Raw genomic sequence first — 27,889 nt, 5'->3', positions numbered from 1 at the left:
ATCAGATACAACACTGGAAGGGGGACCATGACCACAAATATTTAGTTTATTTCAGCTGTTTATTGTGATAACTACGTATGAAGCATACAGTACAATCTGCTCTCTAATTGTAAAATTATGTTGTGTTTCAAGTTTAAACTGTTGAAAATAGAGCCGAAACTAGTGTGCCATTTTTCAAAAACACATTGAGCTCTGCATATTGTATTGATGTGTCAATAATTTAATAACTACAAAAGCACAAAAATCCCCTTCAATGTCCAAAACTGCAATAAAACAGATGTTTCAATTTAGATTTCGATAAACCAATTTTGAAAATAATTAAAATATAATATTTATTATCGTGTTCTTTTAAGTATTGTTGACTCCGACTCCAATTATATGTATTCTCTGTTGTATTTAAGTGATAATGTAATAATATCAACATACAATATTCCAGCTCTTATCTTTTCAAATTATTGGTAAATGTACCAATTAAAAATAACTTACACTCATTAAGAAGTAATAGATGTACTAAATACTGCATTACTACAATAACAGCAATTTAATAGCTTTAAATATCACATTTTCAACTCATTTAGAGGGAATTTTAATGCATTTTTTTTTAAGTCACTAAATTATCCATACATTGTTGGACCAGGACCAATGAGCTGGTAACTACCAGCTGCAGCACTGAAAAGCTACAGAGTCTGTTCATCTGTCATTATGGAATTAGAGCAATATTTGAACTAAAGATGACAAAATAATAACAATCGTACTCTGAAAAGAAGAAAAGTAAATGACACTACTTCTAAATGGATGTGGAGTTTTACGCTTTGTTGTTATGTTGTTGCTTCCATGTGAAGGACCTTCATAGACTCTGCGATCATTGAACTGGTGTCAATTTGTCCATAGATACCCACTAAAAATGCCTTGTGGAGCAAGATGTCTGCATGTTCTGTGAAGGAAAAAAACACATGGATGTGTGACCCTGACTTCAGTTCATGCTTCATCCATTTTTAAATTTTTTAAATTTTTTTTGTCTTCCTAAAAAATATTGCTTGGTCATGTGACTATACGGGAGGGGCTGTTTCTTACGAAATTACTGACTAAAGAGTGTATTCTTACCTTGACAGAGAAGCACATATTCTGGAAGATTCCTGAGAGCCGTCTGTACCACGTCGAAGTTACCACTGCCCATACAGTACATAAAAGTTGGCAGGAAGTCTGTTGCCAGGCTGCAGTAGAAAAACACACAGTATTATGTAGTGAAATGGCTACAAAAGTATGCAGACAGAAGGACTGAAGACTGATTGACAGACAGATAGGTATCACAACACCATCATTGGCTTTTCTTTATTTATCTCCACACATTCCCTATCATCTAAGCAGGCTTCCTATAGCTGTTTTGTTCCCCTCAGTACTGTAAACTTACCAGGGATTATTCTGGATGCAGCGCAGAGCCAAACTGAAGGCCATGTTGCGACACAATTCCTCCGAGGACGTCATGAGTCTCTGCAGATCATTCTACAAACAAGGTGGTGATTGATGTGTTACACACTGACAGATACGACTCCTGACCTTCTTTTTTTTTTTGTTAATGTCGTTAATGACTCACAATGAAGTACTGGATGATCTCTGGGCTCCTTCTTGACTTCTCATCCACCTCTGTCAACACCTCCAACACATCTATAACAGATAGGAAAAAAACAGCGTATTGCTCGCTTTGATATAGGATTTGTACATTGTGAAATTGCTGTGGCGGTACGTTTGTTACCCTCGACTGCCTCTCCTCTCGACATCTTTTTCAGGTACATTGTCATGTCAGCCGCACTCAGTGAAACAGAGGCAGATATGTTGACTAGGGGCAGGGAACCAGTGGACAAGTCGTCTGGTTAAGAGCAAAAACAATTATTTAGCAGACTTGTAGTTAGCAAGACAAGAGAGCAAAAGTGGACAGATTTATTATAAAAAAATGTAACCTGGTATCAAGACATACCTAAATTATTATTTTTATTTTATTTTCTTATGTTTCTTTCTGTTGTTGTTGCTGTTATGCAGTCTTCGCTAAAGGAAAATATCAAATTTTTTACTGTTTCTATTTCTAGTTATAACTTTTGAAAGACATTGTTGCTAGTTTTTGTTTTCATGGAATTTACTGCATTATTGTGATTGCTATCATGTTATATGTCCCTTTATGTGTCCACTTATGTGATTCCAGGACATTGCTGTAGGAAAGCCTAATGCTCAGTTCATTTTGCCTGAAAAAAGCAATGGTTTGATGATGAAGATGTGGACTCAAAAGATCCTCTTGTGCTTACCATCTCTCTCCTCTGGTGCAACCTCTGCAGAGGACCTTTTCACTGGCAAAGTGAGTCCAGCCAGCAGAGATTTGAGCTGAACCAGGTCTGGGTTTTCTGCACACAGACCCCTGGTAGGAGAAACAGAAATAAAATCTTCAAACAAAGCCATTTTTGCTGTAAATAATGTTAATTAACTCAAAGTTTGCCATTTAAGTGTCACATTTTTAATCATTCAAAAGTATATGTTACTTACTGCAAGATGTCAGAGTGTTTCTGTAAATAGGGAATGGCTGCTGCTGCATCGTGGGTGATGTACTTCTGTGTGAACTGCAAAAACTTGTTGATGAAGACCAACGGAGAACGAGTCCTCTGGAAGTTCTAAGAGAAGAGAGACGCACAAATGAGCATTGTACACTGATTTGAAGCTCATTAAATAAGTGATTACATCTGATCTCTAAATCCTGTATGGAAGATTTGACAGTGTGCGAGCCGCCTACCCGAAGGACCTTCATGAAAGACAGAAGGCAGTCTTGAAGCGCCCTCTGGTGGTCGCTGTGGAAAACAAGCGGCTGCAGCAGCTCCAGGATAGCGAGCACATTGCTGAAGAATGTCATGTGGTTTTGCTGCCGAAACTCCTGCATGTTGAGGTGGATGCGGCCGTGGAGGAGACCTGCGATCATAGGCAGGTGTCTGGGAAAAAAAAAAAAGGAAGAACAGTGTTGGAGTCCCTTTTTGCAAACTAAACTGAAAACATACTACTGCAGAGAGTAACAGCTAGTTTTTTTTCACCTTAGCAAAAGGACAGGATGCGACACAGCCAGCTTCCTGCATGCGAGGTTGGCATCAGACACACGACCCTCAGCTGACTTTGAGTCTCCTATATCAGCCAGCAGTGTGACCAGGCGATGCACCAGGACATCAAGCTGCAAAAAGACATAAAACAATATAATAAAAGTATATACAGCAATGCGAAGTATTTTTTTTGTAAGTGATGAATATACAAAATTATTCAATCCAAATACACAAAGCCTTCTTTTCTTCAGGCCATCAGCTACAGACCAAAGTGTTTCTTTTAAGGATACAAAAAGATGGTTATCACATTCGATCCCAATGTTCAGAATCTGGAATCGCCTCCCACCCAAAATTAAGTCTTAAATTAATAACACTGATCTAAATTAAAGACACATCTTTTTTCACTTGCTTTTAGTCTGAGGCTGACCTTTTAACATCCTCTTACCACTTTCAATTTGAATTTTCTTTTTCTAAATGTCCCTTGTTTTTATGAGGTTATGAGGTTGTTTTAGCTGATGTTACTCCTACTTTATCTCCTTTTTTAAATTTGTTTTATTGTATTGCATTCTGTATTGCTGAATTATATGCACCTTTTAATTCTTTAATAATGTAATCATGTTGAGGCAGATTCTAACTCATCTGCCTCACTGAAAAGCACTTTGGTTCAACTCCTGTTATTTTTCAATGCGCTATATAAATAAAAGTGACTTGATATATGTCAAGACAAGTAGACAAAACAAGCAGAATAAATAAACGTAGCGTTACACCACGGTAACAGGGCATATGAATTTAAATGTCCAAACAAAGAAATATGTTGTCTATGAATCTGGCAAGACATTTTTTAAAGATCGGGCTCTTGTTTTTTGCCTTTGTTGGACAAAGCAGTGGAAGATATGCAGCAAAGGGACGCAGGTTGGACTCAAATCTGGGCCCCTGCCAACGATCCAGCCTCCACGAGGCACACACTCGACCAGGTGAGCTACAACGACCCTCCATGGCGAGACATCTTTACCTTACAGCTGCTGCCGTCCGCAGCCCCCCCACTGCTGAAGGTGCCTTCGGGCAGGGTGACGTGTTGGATGACTTCAGGGAAGTGCAGATAGATCTGCAGCAGCAAGTTGTGGCATCGCTTACTCATCGCACTGACAGACAAGATAAAAAAAAATGGGATGTATACAGTTTAGAGACATGGCACCAACTACAGGAATGTGTCACTCACTTTAGGGGAAATACATTTTATTATTGGCTTAGGACAGTTCAGCTGTCCATGGTAAAGCTAGAAGCTTAGTAACAAAATAATCAACACTGTAATCCCTGATGTTATTGAGTTGTGTAGCTTGAAGCAATATAATTGACAGTGACTGGTTGACCAATTTTGTGCAGCCATAGAAATTTTGTCGCAGCTTTTCAACTCAAGAGAGCTTTACTTTATAGTAGCACTAACATTTATAAAGCGATATTTTGAGTTTGACAGAAAAATTACATTGTTTTTTTTTCACAAATTCACTTTCTCATTCATTTCTTTCAAAGGATTATGAATGAAGCTGATACAAAATCACAGATTAGAGCTTGATCTCTATTGTTTCTGTCTACAGGCAACAATAATTAATGTATACACTAATACAAACTAGGCACATGAATAGCGTAAAGTCATTCTGAGGCATCTGCCTTGAAGTCACTGTGGTTTCATGAAATCCTTTAAGGCTCTTGTCAGGCTCAAATAATGTACCCTCTACTAACTGAAGAGTTTATTACAGCCACGAATTAAGCAAATCAGAGCGACCTTGACCAAGAGTAAAGCGCCCGCCTGTTGTTCAATAGTTGCTGTGTAATTGGAATAAACACCAGCTTATCTGACAGCGAGGTTTCCCAAGAAGAATGCTCAACATACAATCAAGTGTTTACTCAATACAAGGCCAAAACCCTTTACTTTCAACATGTTTTTATCCTGCCATATTTTCACGAGCAACAATTTTACCAGACAGCTTAGCTGTACTTAAAATACTGTAATTCGGAAGCTAATTTTGCTTGACCTTGGCCAAAGTTTCCTCATTAAAGTGGTTTAATAACCAGAGACATATTCATGAAAGGAGGGTTTGCCTCCACAAAGAGTTGCACCCTGATCTCTGACAGCTAAGTCAGAGCAGGAATTCACAACACAGGCAAGTTTAGAGCTTCAGCCTTAATCCTCTTGGCTTCATTATAATACACTGAGCTTTTAAAGAGATCACAGTACAGACGACTTCTGCTGGTTTTAATTTCACACCAATAGACCTAATTATCGAGTTTTCCCTGGTCCACAGCATTGTGGCTGACAGAGGAAGTCTGAAAAGTTCATCTGCACTGAGAAGGAAAATCTAGTGCGATTTATCCCAAAGTTTATCAGCACACCATAACGGGGGGGGGGGGGGTGACTTTCCATATTTGGGCTAATTAGGAATAACAATAAAATGTGTCGAAAGGGATGGACTGAAACTTATACGACAGAAGGTGATGAGCATACGTGTCTTCGAATATGGAGGGATGAAACAGAAAAAGATCTGAGAATAGAGATCAGCATGGAAACAAAAAATATACGAGATCGGTGATTCTCAAACTTTTTACACCACACACCATCTCAGAAAATATTTGGGTGAATAAACCCATCATAATTTTACAAAATGTTTGTTTTCTCTAAACCAATCATAATGGGCTAGGGCAAGGCTAAGCCCCGGGTGCAACGATGCAACTTGTTTTGGTGGAAAGGGGGGAAAACTGGCATTAAAATGGCTAAATCTCTGCAAAATAAAATGTCAAATAAAACATTAAGTCATTTCAGCTTTTAGGTTGCTAGCTCGAGAGATGTTACTGTTTCACACACAGTGCTAAAATGAAGTGGGAAGACAAGGTGTGACCAGAAAATATTCGAATTTTAGAAGCTTGAATCAGAGATTTTGTCATAAAATTACTGATAAATTCAATTGTGGATAACTAATCATTTAATTACTGCAGCTCTATTCACCATACCTGTCCTCCCATTTCTTTGTGCAGTTGATGAGGTACTCTGACACTTTCTTGATGTTTTCCAGCTCCCCGCTGCAGTAGGAGTGGAGGAGAGGCAGCCTAGACTGGATGAGAGAACAGGAGGCCTGGTCCAAGCTGCTTTTGTCATCGTGGGGCGAGTCACGACTGCTGAGCTCTGACTCTGACAAAATGAGGTCCACCAGGCTGATGAGCTCCTGCGAACTGAGTCGTAGCACAAACTTCTCCGTCTTCTTCTGCACAGACAAAAAGAAAAATGCATGAGTCATCAGCTCCAGCAGAATGAACTCTATCTGACTTCGGTCTCATCAAAAATGCAGAAAAAAGGGGTGACAACTCGGAATTGTATAAGCGGGCATTTGATCTCACTTGAGGGATCTTCTGGTCGCGTCCTTGCCAGATTCGTGGGATGTGGCTGCACGCCCACAGGAAATCCAGAGCAGAAGATGGGTCAAGTCTGAAAAAGCGTTACACAGACACTTTACATAATCTCTCACTGTAAACCATCATTCTCAGTAAAACCCCATCTAGTGAAAAAAAAAGTTTGGCTGGGTCACACAAAACAGTGGCTGACTAAAATGTTTTTATAAAAATGGGCGTACTTGTAGTCTCTGCGCTTGCTGAGAAGAGCACTGATACACTGCAGGAGGGTGGACCAGTTTGACTGATGTGTAAGCAAGGCCAGAAGATAGGGTCTGTAGGCAGGAGTCCCTCTTGCCTGAAACAGTAGCAATGGAAACAAAGGATGAATAAGGAACTCCAAACACACACTTGCTTCGATCTGCCAAGACAAGAGATGTGCATTACCTGCAGGCGGAGTTTATCTTACCTTGTTGAGGGCAAACAGCAGTTTCTGTTGAAGATCTGGACACACTGAAGTGACTTCCGGGTCGAGATGCTCCAGCCAATCAACCAGCAGCCCAGAACTCAGACCTGACTTTGTCACCTCGGAGCTGTTCGCAAAGGTGAAAGCGAAAGGTTACTTCAATGGAAATGTGATTGAAAATCTGTTCAACTCCAAGCTAAAGATCTTATGCACAATGTTCATGTGCTTTCTGGGGCCAACGTACTGGTTCATTACAACCAACAAATCAAACGTTTTACCATTCGCATTGATTCACTCGGAACCTGTCTTGGTGATACAAAACGTTTCACACAGTAGTAACATGGTTTCAACAGCTTGAGGTAACTTAGGTATTTTTCAGCTAAGACTTTGTTTTTCCCATGTTTTGAAAAATTGGTCCAGTGTTGACCAAGGGTGCTGTGGCCAACACCTGTAAAACAGGCTGCAAAGTAACCACTTGGGGCTTACTGTATGTACCGTCAACGTCATCCACTAAAAGTGCTTATTTTTGCCACCGACAGGCTCAGAACGTCATAATAGCTATCTGACATCATAGCTACAGAGACAGACCTTTTCGTTTAAGAGTGAGATCTTTAGTACTTACCCACAAACAGCCCCATTCACGGTTTCCAGACCAACCAGACTCCATTTTTATTGCAGTAATTTTAGCGTGTATATAGCCAGTCTATTTTCACATCTAAGTAAGTGAATTAAGGGTTTATTTCAACCAAAACGCAGCTGGTGATTGTTGGGACAGTGAAAAGACTAACCAAGATGACATTTGTGAGTTATTCTGTTTTTGTCGACAAATTTGAATGAAGTGTGTTTTATGATAATAACATTGCTGTTAATCTAAGCAGAGTCCGGTGGATTAGGCAAAAGAGTTTTCAGTTCAGCAAAAAGGTCCAACCCTGCTCTTCCTCTCAATACCAGACCAACTTCAAAGTTTGTTGTTCCCATGGAAAAATAGGATCCAGGTTGAAAAATAAACTAGTTAGCCTTTAAATCAACACCTTCCCTTTTCTAACATCATACAAAAAACATTCTTCCCAAATACATGAATCACTCCATCTACTTGCACTTGTTGGATACGACCATGAGCAACCTTTCGGTATGTACCCGCCTCACCAGCAGTGATTCTGTAAAATATTCTATGACTTTCACAGCAGGTGAGTCTGTAAAGCCAATGTAAAGCTGCAAAACCAATTAAACCTTTCCGAACCAAATCCAATAGCAGTTTGCAAGTACAAGGCCACAGACAGTGAGCGCCGCTTTGGTATTTTTGTCACAGGCAGCCGTGTTTGTCATTTAGTCCCGTCAAATATAAATGTTTCTTGCATGACTTGAGAGGGAAATAGAATTGCGGAGCTCACTTGTTAGAATCCACTTCTTTTTTCACAGCTCGCTCCTCACTTTCCTGAAGCAGCAAGGAAATCACCGTGGCAACAGGGCCAGCTGTCCCGTTCTGTGTACCAACAGTCATCAACAGAGACAGCAGCTCCTCCAAATACGGTGACTTCACCTCCATCAGCCCCTGTAACACTGGGATATTACACAAACAGCATGCTTAGTTTGGACTCCTATTATACGTCCTTACACAACAAAACGAAATGTTAGATGTGGCAACAGCTTTTGTGCTTTAATGGTAATCTTTTTGGCAATATAATTTTTATTATATCAATCTTTCAGTGCGAGGCTTTTGATTCGGTTCACATGGATTATCAAAAGCTTCAGCACATTTTGTCCTCAATTCTGCTTTTGTTTTCTTTTAATTACAAAAGCTATATTTGTCTTGTGTTAAACAGGGTTCCCTCACCTGATTAAAAATTAGATTCAAAGACTGTTCAAGGACTGTTCAAGGACTTTCCAGGTCCAATTTTCTAAAGTTCAAGGCCCCAACATGGCATAGTTTGAAACACTGATCAACATTAATTACTGTTACAACATTGACATTTTTATAATGAAAACTATCAGGTTTCACAGAAGCTCACAGGTAACAATTAAACAGAGCCCATTGACTTAATATTTTGTAAAAATCAATAAATAAATGGCAAAATTTCTCCCATACATAGTCAAGTGCATTTAAACAACAACAAAAAAGTCTATTTATGTGTATTTTCAAAAAACTTCAAAGTCTACATTTTTCCCTCGAATTCACAAATTTTAAGGAATTAAGAGAAAGGAAGAACTATTGGGAACCCTGGTGTTATATGCTGCTGTGGAAAAATCTATAGTTTAATTTTTAGGTGCCAAAATGTATACTTTTATCAAAATTATTTAAATACAATTTTAAAAAAATATTTTTAAATATTTCTTCTGTACTGAAAACACACAGACCCCCTACAGCGTAACAAAAATAATGGAGATATTTAAGTTAAGAGGCCTCAAACTTTCAAGGCCTTGATTTTTATCCTCTCACACACAAATTTCAAGAACACATGAACTTTATATGTTGCTGTGGAAAGGCTACAGTGGTTCTAGGTATACTTTTATCAAAATTATGATGATAACAAATTTAAAAAATGAACTTTTTCTGTAGTGAAAATATCCTAAACAACTTAAAGTAGCACAACAATAACCAATATATCCAAGTTAGGGTCAATGCTAGTCTTTGCTAAAAAAAAAAAAAACAAAAAACAAAAAACAACTTAACAATAATAGAAAACCTTTTACCTGATAAATGAATAAATCGTGTTTCAAAATTGTGATGAATTAATTCTCTGTAAATCTATATCTGTAGCTCAGTTCAATCTATGTCAATGCACATTCACATCCACACAATGACTCTATAAATACCTTTCCCTATGAGCTCTGCTTCAGCATTACATCTGTCTCCGGCTTTCAGCACTGCAATGACGGCCTGCAGTGGCACTTCAGTATCTCTGCGATATGCCAAAGCCTCAGCCAGGTGGAGGAAACCTGTACGCACTGCAGGGCAGAGAAACTTGTCACTCATTACAAAAAAAATGAATTAATTCACATTGTAAAAGCTAAAGAGTTGAGGTGCTCACCATCATTGTGCCTGTGTTTGTGAGAGTTCTGACCAGCGAAGGATTTGAGCAGAGTCTTCAGTGGTCCTGCCTCCACAGTCGGATTGTCTAACCAGATTAACATCTCAACAATAACCTTAAGGAATAGTGAGGAAAACGCCACGTCCTGGGACACGAGACGCTGGAGGCAACAAGAAAAAGAGTTTTATATTCCAGTATTTCATGACACAACCTGAAATAATGCTTTGATTATCAGAAAGCCTCACCTGGTAGAGGTGAAGCTGGCGCATGAGAGGACAGGAGAGGGCATGGCTGTGGTGCATCGACATGACAATAGGCCCTGCGTGTACCGAGGTGAGCAGGGCCGCTATGGCCTGTAGTAGCCGAAATGCCAACCCACCCTGCTGAATTTGGCCCTGCTTGGCCCGCATCAGCTCTTTAGCAAGGGCCTGCTGCAAGGCCAGAGAGAGCTGGCTGGGAGGGGGGCCGTGCCAGCGAGGGTCCACTTTTAAGGGGAATATCTGTGAAGGCAAAGGAGACATAACAGGTCAGTTTAATGCAAAGGTGACTCAAAAATAAAGGGAATAAACCTAAAGGGGATTTGTTTTGGAGTACACCTGACATTAAACATTTTTGAATTGAGAATAAATCAGCTAGGGAATCCCACCTGAAGCAACATGCCAGTGAGATCATCATCAGGCCCAACTGCAGGAAGCTGACTGGCTGCTCTCATCTTCACAGAGCTGTGCGGTGTTTCCACTGTAACTTTGACCTTACTGGTTTCAGAGGAATCTGTCAGGCATAATGTAGCAGAGGCAAATTTGCATTATTTTTATGCATTTTCACATAGATTATGTGTCAGATACTTTATATTTAAGGCTCTGTGTAATCTATGATCATGTGTGAGTAAAGTGTAATTCTTAATATTGTTAAACATATTTACAATATTGTGAGTAATAAAGACTTTTAATGTTAATGGTTTAAACATTTCATGAAGAAAATGACAGCAGATAAACAATAATTTGGAGGCGAAAGTCACTAACCTCTGTGTGGAGGAAGTGAAGAGCTCAGTAAGGAATGGAAAGTGTGCCCCCCTGTGGCACCTCGCTCATGCTGCACTTCAACCAGGTGGGCCATGTAGTCTATTGCAGGATAAATACACAATGAAATAAATCGGATCATTACAGCTATATTTCAAAACCTTAACTCATTTCAAATGTTGGATATCTGCAGCCTGCTTACGCTTGTCCATGATGTTCTGCTCAAGCGACTGTGGATCATGAGAGACAGCCTGATCCAAATACTGCAGCAATTTACTCATGCTGGATACAGGAATGCCGAAGGACTGAACGAACAGCAGCAGCTGCTGAGGCTCCAGGTCTTGCAAAGCTGATGGAAAAACATATATCGCTCCGTTAAAAGGTAAAAATGTATTTATATGGTAGCAACACATTTTTGTGCACTAAGACAAGTTGTACCTGCATCGACCAATCGAGAAACCTCTGAGCGGATCATCCTCAGTTTCAACCAATCAGGTAGCAGAAGGGCCTCTTCTGAGGTGTCAACAAGGAAGGCAGTGGGTAGAGGTTTCTTGTCGGGGAACCAAATGTCCAAAAGAGAATAAAAATCACTCTCTCCTGTAAAAATACACACAATGGTAAAAATGTTCTCACAGCCCCTATAACACAGCTAATGTTACACTATACACTCATCACAATATACAGTGAACAGGACTACCTTTGGGTGGCCCCAGTGTCAGCAGGATAACCATCGCATGAACAACAAGAATGTGCATCGTAGCAGTCTCTCCTGTGGTCCAACGCAGAAACACCTGGTCCTGAGATTCCGACTGGAAAAAGAAGTTTGTCAAACACATCTTATAATACAATTTCACTACAGGCCAATGAAAAAATATCAAAGTGGGATTAAACTTCAACTGCAAAGAAAATGCACTGTCGAAATTTCCCACACAATTTAGTGTGATTTTTTTTTTAAATTAAAAAGGACAGAGATAACATGTTTAACATTCCCTCTGAGCAAATAATTAATGAGAAATTCTGTATCTGTATTTTGTATATACTCTGTGGTTACACCTTATTTTGAAAAGCAGACATGGTCATTGTGTATCCTGGGTTGTTTCAAAGCATTAACCATAAATCTCAGAATACGGGAGCACTCCAGTTTCAGTGGCGGCTGGTTTGACCACAGAGATGCAAGTGACAGCTAGCTTCAATCATCAGACGCTGCCTCTGGACGAGGAGGACGGGATATGATCGAGCTTGGCTGACCGAGCAAAAAGCGGTCAAGTTCACCATAACACACATTGCTGTGGTCAAATCATCCAACGCTAAAGTTGGGGACAGACACAGGCAGAGCAGAGCAGTCTCAGTTAGTGAAGCAGAGGTAGCGATGTCGCTAGCGAAGCAACACACACACACACACACACACACACACACACACACACACACACACACACACACACACACCAATTCTCACTCCCTCCTGGAGTTTACATGATATATGCTGGGTTTGACAAAAAAAGAAGAAAGAAAAAAAAGGGCATATTTGCAATTTTAGTTATACGTTTTTCAACAGTCTCTCCAAAAATGGTCCCAAAATGCAACTAAATAGTCACTGTCTGAAGCCCTGTTTTAGGGAGTGTGTAACTTGAAACTTATTCTCAAATGTTTCACTTACTTTGATCCAGTAAGAAGATCAATGGAAAGTTAACTATAATGGAAATGATGATGTGCTTCAGTTAGTAACATGACTCTTGCTCACCCAGCTGTAAAGATCCTCGCCCTCTTTGGTCTTCCTCATCCTCTTGATGTATGTAGAGAAGATGGTGAGGAAAGCACTGAGCACAGCATCTGACTCGGGTCTGCAGGAGTGTTTGCAGAACAGGCTGTTCATGATGGTGGAACGCTCGACGATTAGCCGGGCAACGTCCTGCAGAGAGTGACTGAGGTCAGCACTGCTGAATGAAAACAAAACAGATTTAAAGCAACTCACTGTGATTACCAGGGCAAGGTCATTGTGAGAGGCCTGCTCCTCCACTGGTGCATGCTGGGACAGGTAGATGAGATAGGCACTGATCGTCTGTGGATCTGTCTCCATGTGTATAGCCTTCAAGAGAGCAGACAGACATAACATCCATCAAACTCTTGGTCATTAATCCTCCTAAAAGGTCTACATTTATATCCACTTATTAAGAGTTTAATGTGGAGTTGCTGACCTGCTGCAGAGCGGTGGACGTCATGCCTCTGACGCTGTCAAACAACGGGAGCTTTGGGAGGTCTTGTAACAGCCACTGGTATCCTGGCAAGAGCTCGGCATCTGCAGAGTCTTCCTCCATGGGCTGATCCCGCTCATCTCCGTCTTTCAAACCGCCTTCACTCAGCACCAATGACAAACCCTAAACACCAACAGATATTGTAAATTCAATCATTTTTAACACTAACAATGCTACTAGAGATATTTTTTTTCTGCCTACAATACAGTACCTTCATGGCTAGGACTCTGGATGCCACCTGAGAAGAGCTGAGACGTCGCAAAAAGTAGTCCAGCACTTCGCATGTTGTCTGTTCGTCAGCCTTAGGACCTAACAAAAGATCCTGCAGCCGTCCAAGTAGCTGTCTTTGCTTTTGCTGTCTCTACAGGAAGAGTTAGAATTCAGAATTAGTCAGTAATAAGCTGCACATAAGAAGTATAAATAAGCAGTGATATGAATTCAGCATATAGCATGTTAAATTGAGACTAGTGAGTCATTAAGAAAAAATCTAAAACGATGCCAAAATAGGACAACTTCCTTCCTGCCAAAAGTAAGGTATGGTGTTCTCATCAACATACTTGTCTCTTCTTGGCTTTCTGCTCTTTGCTCTCTCCCTCTTCGTCATCCTCTATTGGCAGACTGTCATCCGCTGCGTCATGCAGAAGGAATTCACACAGGCACTGCACTGGAAGCACATCCAAGGACCCCTCGCTGGACTGGACCAAATCAGCCAACCACGGCATGGACTGAGAGGAAGCCTGTGAAGCAGTGGAAATGTATTGCAGTTACCGGGTTCATACTGAAGACAAAAGCCTAAGAAGTCTGGCTCACATTGTGTTCTTGATACCTCATATCCTGGATACTAATCCAAAGCAACTCCAGTAAAGAACTAAGCCACAATCTTATACAAATTGTGAGCTTGTTGAGAAACAATCCCCATTTTGGAAGCAACATAGCCATCAACACACCTGTAACATTTTTAGTGAGTCAGAGAGGAATCTTTACAGACATTTTACCATTTTGAGGCATGCTCATTCTGTCCTATCAGCAGTAAAGGGGTGTTACAGTAAGTTTTAGGCAGTATTTTAGTGTGCAGTAGTATCTCCATGGCCATTACCTGTCTCTGGATGATGTTGAGGAGGAAGTCTGGATTGCGGCTGCGACAGAGGAGATGCCCCAAACGCAGAGACTGGTTGAGGCTTTTCACCTGCTCCTGGATCTGAGGAGGGGGTCGCCGAGGAGGGCCCCTGAACACAAAAAATGTGAGTCCATCTTCCAGTCACACAACCGTAAAAACACTTTTATCAAGACTTAAAAGTTTAAGCGCTAATACAGAATAATAAAGGAGTTGTTATATTATGGACTGACAGTGATTTTTTTAGTAGAAAACAGCTAGATTGAACTGTCCGCTGTGTAAAAAGTTAGAATGAGGACACTGTTCTCCCCCCAGTCTTAAGAAAGTGGGGTTAGTTGGAAAAGTCTCAAGATCCAATTCAACTTTTTCCACTCTATGACTGAGTCATTCTCTTTTAGAATATAATCAGCCAGTTACAGGGTGCATAAGGTAATTCCTTTTGGTCTCTTACTGTGGATCCAGACTGGTAAGCTGAGACAACAGCAGGCTGTTGCTCTCTGTGATGGTCTGTTTGGTGGAGGCTGCTGCCAAGTGGCTCTCAAAGGCCAGGATCTCCTGTTTCTCTCTCTGGGAGATCTGCAGCTCCCTGTTGATCATCTCTGTCTTTGTGTCCTCGTCCGCAATTGTGCATGGAGGGTAGGTATAGTTACTGTGGGAGCATGGAGAGATGTGTTAGTCGTTTGGCATCATCTTGAAACAATATTATATTCTAAAAGATAACCTTTACCTACTTTGTCATTACCATCTCCATGAGCATCTTCAGTGTAGGATAGCCATCCCAAGCAGCCAAACCTAAAGGTAAAATTGTCAGAAAATATATTAATGACAAATATTTAATAGTTTAAAAATAGCAGCTCATATGTATGCAATATAAAAACGTGTGCCGTACCGATTTTCTGAGGATTAAACGCAGCTACCACAAGCAGCAGCAGCCATGCCTTCCAATACAGGGTGGATATTGCCAAATTTGGCGGCTGATACCTTAAACATTAAAAGTCACTTGTTATTTTAGACTGTAAACTGTACGACTTCAAAGTGTTTTTAAAAGCTAGTTTAAGTACCCTGCAGGCAGCTGAATGTTTTCTGGGTGATGGTATGTACACAGATTCAGCACTGCATCAATGAGTTGGATCCTCTCCACTTTCAGGACCTCCAGATCTGTTTCAAAGCAAACAGTCAGTCAGCTTTATGGATTCAAGCATAATATACATCATGAATCATGCCAGGAGTGTTTAAGCAATTACAATAAAAAAGACATAATTCCTCTGTTCATACTATCCTAACTACTTTTTGCTAACTTGGGAGGGTAAGATGTGAACAAAGGGTTGGCCCTCTGATAGACTTCAGTTGGCTGCTCCTTAAACTGAAGCACATGTGTTTACTAAATGTGCCAGAGGGTGATATACGCAGCTTTAACTGCGATCGTAAACAGTTAAAGACTAAGTGGATCTTCACACACCATCAGACTGAACTCCAGCAGCCCTCTTAACCAAGTGATCCGCAAGCTCCATGGCATCGGCCGGGCCCAGGGGCAAATCACGTGACAGCCCGATCACCAGGATGCGCATGAGTGTGTCCTCCAACAGAGGCACCTCGGAGCAGAGGCGAAGGAAGAAACTGAGGAATAAAAAAAAAAAAAAAAAAAAAAGCTTAGTAAGGTGACAGTTAGATACAGTCAGAAAAAAAACACCATTAATGTAGCAGAACTGATGAAAACTGACTTTCTGTCACTCTCTGGAGGCCAGTTGTCCCACTTGTAATATGTCTCCGGTTGCTCAGTGAAAAGCACTTTGTGAAGACTGCAGACATAAAAGAGAGTTTTCATATTTAAAGTTGCTAAAGACATGGTTAGTGAAGTTAGAACACTAAACAAAACAGATTCATGCAGTTACAAACCAGTGAACGTAGTCTTTTGCGCCAACTTTGCTGATGGTTGGAACCACGGTGTGCAGCCACCACACAGCGTCTCTCTGGATGGCAGCTATCTGATTCTGGAACGACCTCAGGACCTCCAGATCTGAAACAAACCAGACATGGGTTTCAGGCAAAGCTGATCATGCATTTTCAGACTAAAAAAAAAAACATCATTAGAACAAATACTCAACACTCACTCTTCTTCTCTCCTTTGTCCCACGCGATGCCAGCTTCTTTGACCTGAGCCGTGATGCCCAACATCATGGAGACAGTCAGTAAATCCGTCACCTGGATAACAAAACGCTCCTGTGGGAGAGACAAAGTCCAGTGTAAACACATGAACATTAAAGATGAAATGACTAGAGGGATTTTCTTATAAACACACTTTAAACTCCATGTCCACATAGCTGCTCTCCTTTCTCTCCTGCATTAAACCAAAGCAGAAGGACTGGAAGTTAATCTCATGCTTGGTCTGTTTGATGATCTCTCTCAGCAAAGCTCGGGAGGCGCGGAGGTAATCATCCTTATTGGTTAGCAGGTCCTGGAAGACCATCGCCAAGAACTGCGGATAAAATGGAAGAAAACAAGAGATTTTAAATACGAAAGACTAATTACATAAAGAAAAACACTTATGAACTACTGTTTGTTTAACTTTTTAAGAAATTTGAAAAGTCTCTGGTTTCACCTTTGGAGCCTGCTCTGGGCTGTGCTGCAGCACCGTGTGGAGGACTTGCATGTTGTTAGGATTCCTGGCGTTGGACAGCTCATTGAAGATCACCAGCTTCACCATAGTGCCCAGGTTGTCTCTGTTTGCATTGAGCAGCTCCCTGGAGGTTTTCAACCAAAGTACCAGTTAGAGTAAGGAGGCCTTTACATCAGGGTCCCAGGTCCAGATCTGAGGACGCCTGATCAAAAAGTCCAGTTTGTTTGATTATTGTGAACATTGTTTACAGTATCCAGGCAGCCTGAGTGCACTTGAAAAGGTGGTCGTAAATATAGTTTATGTGTACTCAGGTATGGTTTGTATCAGATATGAGAACCAACTGTAGCAAAACACCAAAGTGGACTGCTACTTAATGTTAGTAGCCATTGGCAAGTAGAGTTGCAAAGGCATTTCTCAGCACTGCCAGTCTCCTCCAAAATGTGCATATGTGTGCAGCAAGCACCAGTTTTGTCTGAGAGGGATGTTCTTGGCATTGTTTTCAAAATATAAATCATAATAGGCATTAATGCAAAGGTCGACTCGATTGTATCATACCTAATATAAAAACGACCAGCTCACTGCATGTAATTACAAGATAGAAGTGAGAGAAAGAGAGACTCCACAGACCTGACACAAAGCATATAGTGGTTGAGGAGGACTTTAGGTTTGAGTCGGATCTTAATCAGGTTGGAGATCACCTCCATGTCATCTGCTCCCTGGGTGTTGCAGTTCATGCACAAAGACATGAGGAGGTCTTGAGCTGGTCGGGTCAGCTGCAGACAAACAAAAACAGAGTTATTAATCATTAGTTACAATAACCAACATTCATCTTCATACTCAAGATGAAGTGAAATTTACAAAAAATATTTGATTCTGTAATTCTGCAATCTAGCTGTACATTTAATAATAAATACTCTAGTAAAAATACTGCACAAGAAAGTATCACAATATTGATAACAACGTATGGACTTTATAGTGTTTTTTTAATTTTATTTTTTGCCCTGATAAGCCACCTTTTACTTTTCATTATAGAGATATTGTGACAAATTCACCCTGCAATTCACTGACCAAATGCAGTATATTACTACATTGTGGACAGAAAACATGGCTACTGAGATCCTGGGAAACTGGGCATTACAACTAGTTTATTTTAGAATGTTTGTTACTCACCTTTGGGTTCTGAAGCCACATCTCCAGCCTCTGCACAGCCATGAGCCGTGCCTCTTTATAGCCACACGTGGCCGTGAGGAGACGCAGCAGGTTTCGGGACACGTTGTCCATCGGCTGCCTGCGGTTCAACTGATCCCTGAGGACGTCAAGCACATAGTCCTCCACACTCTCTGCCAGTTCATCATACCTACAGCATGCCAGAAGGTGAGACAAAAAATCAAAATTGTCCCGGAGCTCAGTCCATCTTTTGCAAGAATCAATTTTTTTTTTAATTAAGTGTGACAATTGCTTATTTACATTATTAAATTTACAAATCTTAGCATCTAGAACAAAAAAAGCAAATTTGAGTTGTATCTTGAATTGAGTTGTGCCTGTCTGAAGCTGTGGTACCCTCACATCTGTATTGGTAGTTGTCATACCTTGGCATAATCTGGCCCTCATCCTCAGGGCTGAGTTTCTCCTCAGCTATCAGCAATTCTGTCTGGCTGTCATCCTCATCTGGGGTTGAGGGGTGAGGGCTACTACCTAAAAAAACAAAACGTGCAAACCAAACCAAAAGCAGCATAAATAATCAGCACGCATTTCCTGCATCACCAATCCCAACATCCAACACGCTGGTGTCTGTTTTCTTCATGAAACTGTACCTGCACTGAGATCTCCACCAGTGCGACCAGTGTCAGCCTGCAACAGCATACTTTTAGGGGGCATCTTTGTCCCAAAAGCAGTCTGGATGTTGTCAACGAAATTCTTGCAGTGAGAACTGTCGACCCAAATTCTTTCCCCCAAAGAGTCCTCAATGTACACCTGAAAAGACACTTTCAATTATCCCACTGCAAGAATTTCTACATGGCTCAAATAAAACATTTTAAAAATGAATACATTTTGGAGTATTTAGGATGTTCTCACTTTCACAAAGATCTCTGGCCAGTTCTCGTCCTCCTCGTAGGCTGCCATCAGCAGATTGCAAGCGAGAACAGACACAAGGCTGTTCCCCTTTGCTTTAAAGTTGATCGAAGCATCCCGTCGCAGGAGGCTGCACAAGGCCTTGTGACAAGAGTGAGACAGGTGGAGAGTCCAGTCAAATTCCAACATCTGTGACGTTCAAGATTTCTTTAGCAAAGATAAAATTGACAATGAGAAATCTTACCTCAATAATTCCTTCAGTAGCAAAAACATTGGGCTTGATTTTGGCCAGGAACATGAGACTGAGGTACAGTGTTATGTCAGGCTTGGCTCTGTTCATCTTGAGTTGTTTCACCGCTCCACAGAGCAGCCCCTCGATGCGGTCATCATTTCCTTCAGACTCTGCAGCTTCAATCTCATCCAGTAACACTACAGGTGACACTGCAATAAAAAAGGGGTTTTAATTAACTACTATGACAGTGTAAAAAATTTGATTTTAACAGGCACAAAGCTGTTGATTTACCTTCAATAGGTACCACTGATGGCTCCTTTATTGAGGGTGATATTGCCCTCTTGTCCACAGCTGCAACATCAGCGAGTCGTCCCAGGGCACTGACTGGAGGGGTGGTGGATAGTTTGGGTCGCTTGGTGAGGCTGGATAGACCCGATGAGGAGGGCAGAGCAGATGAAGTCTCTCTCTTTCGATCAGCAGGTAAATTTGTGGATGCCGGCTTCAGGAGGACAGCGGGGGCTTTGGGCTCTCCAGCCTGGCTCTTTGATCCAAGAGCAATGAAATCTCCTGGTGGAGGGTGACCTGGGAGAATCAGACGTCGTAGTCATATTATTCTTAATGATTTGCTATCATCTTCAGCATTAGATGAGGTTGTTATTTTTTAAATCACTCAGATGACACAGTGGTTAACTTCATACCCGATGGTTTTGCAGCACTGGGGCGCCTAAGAGTTGTAGGCTTTGGGCGATTCATCTTGAACAAAAGGCACAAAGTCAAAGCCAAATTCACAGCAGGTTACGCAGGTGACACTGCCTAGCTCGGAGAAGTCTGTGTGAGAGAAAAAAACACGAAGAACCACAAGATGAACAAACGTAAAACACAAGGTTAATGCTTGAGCAAAAGTAACGACTAGAGCTCGCTTAGCATCAATTAGCTATTTAAAACTCTAAATCGCAAAGCTGATCACAAACAACATTAACGTTACAGAGCAAAAGTAAGAAAAATGATGTGTTCGTGGTCAGTTGTACATCCCGGACATACCTGCTAAGCTAACAACACAAGGCTACACCTACATAATGTAGCTGTTAGCAACTTTAGCTAGCTTCCCGGTGTAAAGCGCAGCACTGGCGGTGAAATAGCCATTATCAACCAGAAACTTTGAATTAAAAGTGGCTTACGTACTTATTCAGTCTCATAAAACTGATCGTGGTTACGGCGAACGATGAATTTTAAACAGTATTTTCGTTTGCCGACTCAAAACCCACCAAACAGTCTGAGCCATGACGGCTTCTTCTTCTTCGCTGTGTCGACGCTGTTCGCTAACAAACGTAGTAAGTACGTACCGCCGCCTAGTGGTGATGTTGTGGTGAAAGCGGTCCACTCGACATTTTTCCCTTAAAGCAGAAATAAATTAATGTTTTGCTTTAAAACTTACAAAAAACTTTAAGTGCGAGTATTTGTTGGGTTTGTTAAGCGTTACATCGTTGTTCCGCCAGTCATGGCGTGTATCTACACTTCTAAGTTTTATTTGAAACTACACTACGACGCTGTGTGTAACTTGACCGGGCGCAACTGTAGTTACTCACTGTGACCACAGGAGGCACTACATGAGGGCCGACAAATCATTTTATTATACAATCACAGTTTTACTACATAATACACCTATATGGAATAATGGATATATTACAGTGAAAAACAAATCATTACATAACAAGAACTGTGTGGAGAAAGGAATTGGGTCAGTGGCTCACTTAGTTGATAGTAATGTTTCTCCCTGCTGAAAAGCCCTGACCAGCTTAAGATGGCAAAGCTTGTTGACCACCTTGTTTGACCGTGCAGCGTTTGATATCTTTTTGCATTATTTTTTATGGTTTAGCTGGTCATACCAGCTTGTGATGGTCACTCTAGCTGGTTCCTGTAAAATATAACCCAAATCAATGTCCATGAGCATGGAGAAACAACAGTGTCATGAGGGGGAAGTTTGAAAAGCAAAGGACATTAATCAGTTATGTCTTCTGTCACGTGTTAACAAAAACAGAGAGAGGTTCGCACTTCTGTCAAGTGTTATTCATAAAGATAAATGTACAGCTTGACAGGCTGGTCACCCCAGCATGTCAAGCGATGAAAGACCAGCAAGGACCGTCTAAGACCATCTTCAACCAGCTAAAACTAATAAAACCAACTAAACCAGCAACCAGCATTAACTGTTTTTTAGCTGGTTTTTTTTTCTATCATGTCGTGAGAATTTCTGTCTTAGACATGATTTAATTGGCAACTGTAACATCCTCAAATCTAAGACTCAAGCAATCCCCATCTATATTATATCCTTAATAAAAGGAATTTTAACATATTCTGTTCCTATCACCCCCTGTCTCACACAACGTTTAATTGAAGGCTGTGATTTCAACAAAAATAAAAATTCCAAACAAAACAACAAGAACGATATTTAATCACATCTCATGTCCTAGGCCTATATTATCTTCGTCTTCAGAAATTCAACTTCACAAAAATATTATTCAAGTCAGAGGAACTAAATACCTAAAATTCCCCATAACTCTGCAAGCCAAAGAAATCAATTAAAACAAATTAAACAGTGTGTATACGTCCAGTGATTTGCGACAACAATTTGGAATTTAATATCTTGTGATGATCTTGTGTTGATGCGGTCATTTATTTTTCCAGTGTATTTATTCTAGTGCTTTTTGGCTTTCCCCAGAGGGTTTTCTTTTAATTTTTCTCTCAAAAGTACATTATTTATGGACTTGTCATGCACACAATGTCAAGATGACTTTCTGCTTAATAACATGTTAATACTTTGAAGGTTTTATCAACACAAATCCAAGTATATAGAGGTAAAAACTTAGGACTAATGTGTTTCACTATGATTTTCTTTTCTATGTGAAAGCCTTTAAATGCATGACACATAAAATGCAACAAAACAGTTAAGAATACTAGATTATGATTTACAACAAAAGCCCTAGCCCTTAATTTAAACAACAACAAAAACAGACACAAAAATCAAAACAGACACGAAGTTGGAGCATCAGTTGTAGCTATAAAAATATATGTGTATAAAGAAAATAATTATTTGTACATTCATTTTGTTCAATTAAAAGAAGGCCTTAATGGTGCATCAAGGCTGATAAAAATATATTTGTAAAGGTCGAATACGCTATTTTGCCCTTCGGAGGACGGTAACTACAAAGAAGTGCTCCTATACTAAATTAACAATTAAAGAAATGTTATTATACACAATGGCCACTGGAGTGCAGTGTTTACAATGTACTTCTATGGCAGGCAACAACAATGCAATATCAGGTCAGACACAATAGCATAGTGGAACTTCCGTTCAACACTTTCAAAGTAAAACCCAAAAAATTGTTGACTAGAGAGTATCAAAAGTAAGGGAAAATAAATAAAAACCCTTTTTTATAAAAAAGAGAATAAGACATTCACTAAAGAAGACAGAACTCATGGTCACAGATTCTATGAGATGCGTAAACCATGTATTTTTCTAGTTATATTTTTAATATAGTCCCATTACAGGAGGCTACAAAATCATCAACATTTCTTGCATCTGCAGACGCAAGTATTATAGTTCTGATAATCATGAAAAGAGGTTCATTCCTTAAAAAAAAAAAAAAAAAAAAAAAAAAGGACTAATTTCTGAAACAAAAACAGCATGTGTTGTTTATGGCATAGTTTATCTGCATAAGACATAAGGGTTAATAAAGCTGTTTCCTTCTGGACAAAATAAAAGCACAAAAAGAAGAGTAACAGGATTTTACATGAAGGGACGTTTTGACATAAATATCTCATTTTTTAATATTTTTATTTCTCTTCTTTTTAATATTATTACACTAGCTTAACTTTCGTTTTCAAGTAAATACACTACATTCACTTTCTTTTCATATGAATACACCAGATTCACTTTTGTGCCTAGAATAGCACACCACATTTTCATGCTTATGTTAAATGCCACTAATCTAACACATGGGGGCAGCAGTCTCCATTGTATTGCACTGAAATGGTAACATTAATGTACAGGGTGGGAGGTTTCTATCTTACCAGAACAGACTCTTATCATTTGTGTAAATACATAGACATGAATGAAAACAGAACAAGGCTTAATCTAAACAGAACAATCGGCCATGATGAAATATCAGCATTTGGTGTGACTTTATCTCAGACCACACACCTGAAAGGGAGAATAACAGCAACTTTATCCTAACTTTCCACACAGATAGCACAAAACATTAAAAATGCCTTTCAGCTACACAGCAGCCGCAACCATCAGCTTTAATCATAAAGGAAACAAGATGCAGATTTTTTCCGTCTTAAGTCATCGAGAAAGTTTTGAATCTGTATTGGTGAGTCACACGGTAGAGCAATGTACTGTTGATGAGAAGTTTTCTAAAGAAATTACAGTATGCAAATGCTCATCCTGACAGCTGTTTTCATTCTTTAAAAATATCCATGCCTCCAGGAGAAGAAAGTCTGAGCATCAAAGCTTTACCACCCTTAATAATGTCCATATTTAGTCCCACCCATGGTCAGCGGCAGTGCCGGTTCATTCCTTGAACACTCTCAACTATAATGTGAGCAATCTGCACTCCTCTTGCTTTGCTGTTCCCAAACTTTTATTTTGATTACCACATATTTTTCAGCTTTAAGAGAATCTTAAAGCTTTAAACAGTCCACCAGGGCCTGCTCCAGCTGCTGCCACCACCACTACTGTTACTCCACCATGTTCGTTTTCATGCAGCTCTAACCTACCAACCGGTTACGTAAAGTGTTTTCATATGAGACACATTTTGGTGAAGTCAGTGGAATGTCCAGTCAATGTTCCAAATTAAATCTTGTGTCATAAGGGAAGTCTACAAATCTGCAAAAACAATCCTTTTACTTGTGAAATTACGTACGGTCTAAACTGTGCCAGAGGCAGCTGTCAGGCTCTCTCTGTTAGCTGAACAATGTAAAAAACACTTGGAAGAAGAAAATGTGATTAATAATTTCATGGTTTTTTTTTATCCAGCGCGATGCATTTGGCTCATTTGTTATGCTATTACTTAACTTTTAAAAAAATCTGTCTGGTCAATATCAGCCTTTTAACTCATTAATAATTTGGAGCATTTGGAAGTAAAAAAAAAAAAAAAGTGATCCCCTTACAACAGGGGGCCTCTTTGTGCCAGATCACATTTCTGAGTTCAACAGTCTGAGTCACAAAGAAGCAAGATTAGTGACTCAATGTTACTTCCTGTAATCCAAAACTGCCTGTAAGAACTCAGACCCCACAGCATGTTGATCTAACGAGAACCCCGACAAGTCTGCTGCTGATTTTATTGTTTTACACACAATGGGTGTATTTCAGGTCATCTAAGTAGACTGTTGCCAGATGGACAGTAATTGGGTGGTACGGTGTCAACTGAGCAGCTGGATGTTTGACAAGAATATCAGTGGTGGCTCTGCAGAGACTTCCTCTTTGACGACTCCTGGCAACAAACATACCAGCACTACAATCTTTACTCTTTGTTGGTTTGTTTCTCTTCTCTAATATTGTGGTCTCATCTCTAATGTGACCCAATTTCATCTACACTTATCACCTCTCATCTGCTGCAATCTCTAATGTAATGTATTCTAACGTCATGTAATGTCTATTATATTGCATTTTTACATCATTCTCATGTTATCCCATCCTATTTTATCCAAACTCAGTATACCAGTGTTACAGTCCTTTCCATTTTATTGTTTGTTTCTTTATAATCTCGAATAATCTGGTCTCATGTCATTTATTCTCATCACATCTCATTTTATATGTTATGTGAAATCATCCAATTTAATCTACACTACTTTCCTCCAATAAGATCTAATGCAGTTTCTTATTTAATGTAATATATTCTCATTTAATCTATTGCAAAATCTATTTAATCTCATACCCACCTACTTCCATTTCATCTAAACTCTCTAACCTAATTTTTACTTTTATGTAACCTGATCACACTTGATCACCTCTAATCTAACGCAATCTCATTTCATCTTGTGTTTTTCTCATCACATCTCATTTTATCTCTAATGTAATATAATCGAATCTAATCCACCCTACTTTTTTCTCATCTAATGTAAAATATAATTTATTGTAGTCTAATCTTAATCTCCTGTAATACCATCCCAATTTATCTAAACTCCTTGTTAATCTAACCCTCATCTAATCTAATTAAATTAACATAATCCCACACCATGTCATCTCTAATCTATTGTAACCCAATCTAATCCCTCATCTTTCATCTAAAATAATGTAACAGATCTCATCTCAAATCTATTCTAAAAGAATGCAAACCCATCAAGTTCTGTCTCTAATGTAATCTGATTCTATCTCATCTCAAATTGAATCCGATCAAATCCAATCCTACATCATTTTTCGCATCTAAAAATCCTGCTCTGGTGCTTTACAAGCAGTTTCATTATTTGCAGAAAACACTGAGTCAAAAGAGAACTGTTTCACTAAATGATGCTTGAGTTTAACTCATTACAGGAAAGCCAAACAAAGGAAATGGTGTGTTGTTGTTTGTGGTCAACACAAAGGTGACACAAACTAACCAGAACACAAAGCTGGTTCGTCATCTGACAGAGTTAGTTTGCTTTTACTCGAAACACGCTCTCATGCAGATTTAAAAAAAAAAAAAAAAAATCTCTAGTTAGTAATTGATTCCATATGGGATTCAGTGGAAGAGCTCCATCTGTTGAGTCACTAGCCGTAAATTATGACAGCACCATAAATCTACGCCAATCTTGGTATCTGGCACAGAGCCGAGGTAAAAGTGATGATTTGTCAGGAGTTAGTCAGATTCACTGGAAGTGTGATTTGTAATGTGACTCAGAATAATCAATATTCAATGTTTGTTTGGCTAACGTCAGTGCTTTGGAAAACTGTAAAAAGCAAAGAGAGACGTCAGTATAGTGCGTGTTCAGTGATTTGATTCTTTTTGGCCAAAATAGTCACAGTAACAAAATCTAACTCAATATTGCTCATTTATTTACTGCTAGTCACACTTTAGCTAAAGGTCAACATTACATCATGCATCTGAGACAATGTGTGCCTTTTATTTGTGTGTCTTTGCTTCCTCTTTTGTCTCTCCAGTGGCTAAACATAGCAACATAAATCAGAAAACATCATGGAACAAAAATGGCTCAATAATGAAGTGACTTTTGGCCTGAAATGGGCAATTAAACAACTCAAAACTTAAACCACAATATGTTTATATCTGCCAAATAGACAACTGCAGTTTTTTTAATCCAATTTTTTGTCAGTTTATACTTTTTAAAGAAGGTATTAGACAGTATAATCAACTGTAAATGCTACATTTGATAAAGGATGTGGTTTCTGATGTCTACCTTTTCTATGCATGTGTTGTGATCTATGCTTTATTTTCAAAGGGATGGTTCAGATTTTTTTTAAGTGGGGCTGTATGGGGTACTTATCCATAGACCATACATGACAAACAGAAGACGTCAGTCAGCATGCACCCAGTTTGGAGAAGTAGAGTTGATTCTGACATGGAAGCTAAGCTGGCCACCTAAAAGAAGTCCCACTGAAAAAAAATTAAATTAGTTTAAGTGTACACTATACTGGGTGTATTTTAACTGCTTTAGCTTAATCAACATAAAAATGGAGCAGTTAACTGTCTCTCTTCGAAGCCAGACTCCACTGAAAAAAACAGTGATTTAACATCACTGAACACAGGAGCTGCTGGTGTACTGCTGCCTTTATCACTTTGTTTGTTTGTGTTATTGTGTGACTTTGGTGTTTAAAAGGATTAGTTTGGATTCCTTTAAGGTGCACAATAACAAAAACTAACTTATTGATTGAAGCACCAGTAGACGAGCAGATCCCATATTTAGCCAGCTAAATGTATTGGTTTTGTCAGTGGAGTCTGGTGGCTTTGACAAGAGAAAAGATTGGAAACTGAAGCTGTTATCAGCTTCCCTGTTGAAACTGGCTGTCTGACGGAAATGCAAAGCAATAAAAAAAAACTCTCAATATAGCACTGATTTAAACTGTTGTCATTTTTAGGAGGGTATTTTATTTAGGTGGTTAAAATCTGTTTTGTTGCTGACCCCCATCCACAGCAGTACAATTAGCTTCCTTGTCGAGCCCCAGTCTGCTTCACCAAACCAGAGGCATGCCAGAGGCATGTAACAAAGTAATAATACTTTGTAACAGTACTTACATATTTTTTGAGAGTCTCTGTACTTTTCTTGAGGTTATATATTTTTGTCAACTTTCACTGTTACTCCACTACATATCCTAATTAAAATGTCCATTTTTACTCCACTACATTTCCCCTGACTTTTAGTTACTCATTACAAAGTAAGGAAGGAAGGGAGGGAGAAGGGGACGGACAGATGAATGAAGGAACGTGTGGGAAGGAAAAGCTGGATTTTGTTCTTCAAATCAAGTTTTGAAAAAGAGTGTATTTTTCTTCAAGTGTTTTACAGGCTCCATTTTTAAGGTGGTGTATGTTCGGAATAAATATAAACCATAATTCTCAAACTTCTGACCCCTTGCTTTTTTTATTACCAGCATTTACTTGTACTTTTCCTTTGAATTCTTAAGTACATTTAATTTGATAAAATT

General features: G+C 39.6%; 1 protein-coding gene across 2 annotated transcripts; it reads right to left on the bottom strand.

The window, feature by feature from the left end:
- Nucleotides 1-40: 40 nt before the first annotated feature.
- Nucleotides 41-20,547, bottom strand: ints1 (integrator complex subunit 1). 2 transcript variants are annotated; one of them, XM_042504763.1, is made up of 48 exons: nt 20,520-20,547; nt 19,953-20,082; nt 19,546-19,836; nt 19,267-19,463; nt 19,026-19,163; nt 18,764-18,923; nt 18,539-18,644; nt 18,120-18,306; nt 17,577-17,722; nt 16,932-17,073; nt 16,632-16,808; nt 16,444-16,552; nt 16,229-16,349; nt 16,054-16,131; nt 15,792-15,949; nt 15,394-15,490; nt 15,222-15,313; nt 15,064-15,124; nt 14,784-14,981; nt 14,315-14,444; nt 13,776-13,955; nt 13,430-13,579; nt 13,162-13,341; nt 12,948-13,052; nt 12,708-12,875; nt 11,664-11,775; nt 11,405-11,563; nt 11,169-11,315; nt 10,970-11,068; nt 10,594-10,718; nt 10,193-10,447; nt 9,948-10,107; nt 9,733-9,864; nt 8,310-8,478; nt 6,922-7,045; nt 6,695-6,810; nt 6,462-6,549; nt 6,078-6,328; nt 4,084-4,213; nt 3,069-3,202; nt 2,777-2,969; nt 2,533-2,657; nt 2,298-2,407; nt 1,754-1,867; nt 1,595-1,665; nt 1,412-1,503; nt 1,105-1,214; nt 41-934 (listed from the first exon to the last, which is right to left on the bottom strand). In XM_042504763.1, the coding sequence occupies exons 2-48, from the start codon at nt 20,005-20,007 to the stop codon at nt 819-821; spliced, it is 6,558 nt and encodes a 2,185-aa protein (XP_042360697.1). In that variant the 5' UTR covers nt 20,008-20,082; nt 20,520-20,547; the 3' UTR covers nt 41-818. The 2 variants fall into 2 exon arrangements, with proteins under 2 accessions (XP_042360697.1, XP_042360696.1); XM_042504762.1 differs by having other exon boundaries at nt 20,437-20,539.
- Between the last annotated feature and the right edge of the window lie 7,342 nt (nt 20,548-27,889).

Source organism: Plectropomus leopardus, chromosome 17 (assembly GCF_008729295.1).
Source record: "Plectropomus leopardus isolate mb chromosome 17, YSFRI_Pleo_2.0, whole genome shotgun sequence".
NCBI lineage: Eukaryota > Metazoa > Chordata > Actinopteri > Perciformes > Serranidae > Plectropomus > Plectropomus leopardus.
This window is presented reverse-complemented; position numbering and strand designations above follow the sequence as displayed.

Coding starts and splice junctions, on each gene's coding strand:
- ints1 (XM_042504763.1), bottom strand. CDS start 20,007: ATGAATCGCCCAAAGCCTACAACTCTTAGGCGCCCCAGTGCTGCAAAA. Junction 17,074..17,576: donor CACTATATGCTTTGTGTCAG/GTCTGTGGAGTC, acceptor GAAAACCTCCAG/GGAGCTGCTCAATGCAAACA. Junction 11,776..12,707: donor GCGAGGATCTTTACAGCTGG/GTGAGCAAGAGT, acceptor TTCTTTTTCCAG/TCGGAATCTCAGGACCAGGT.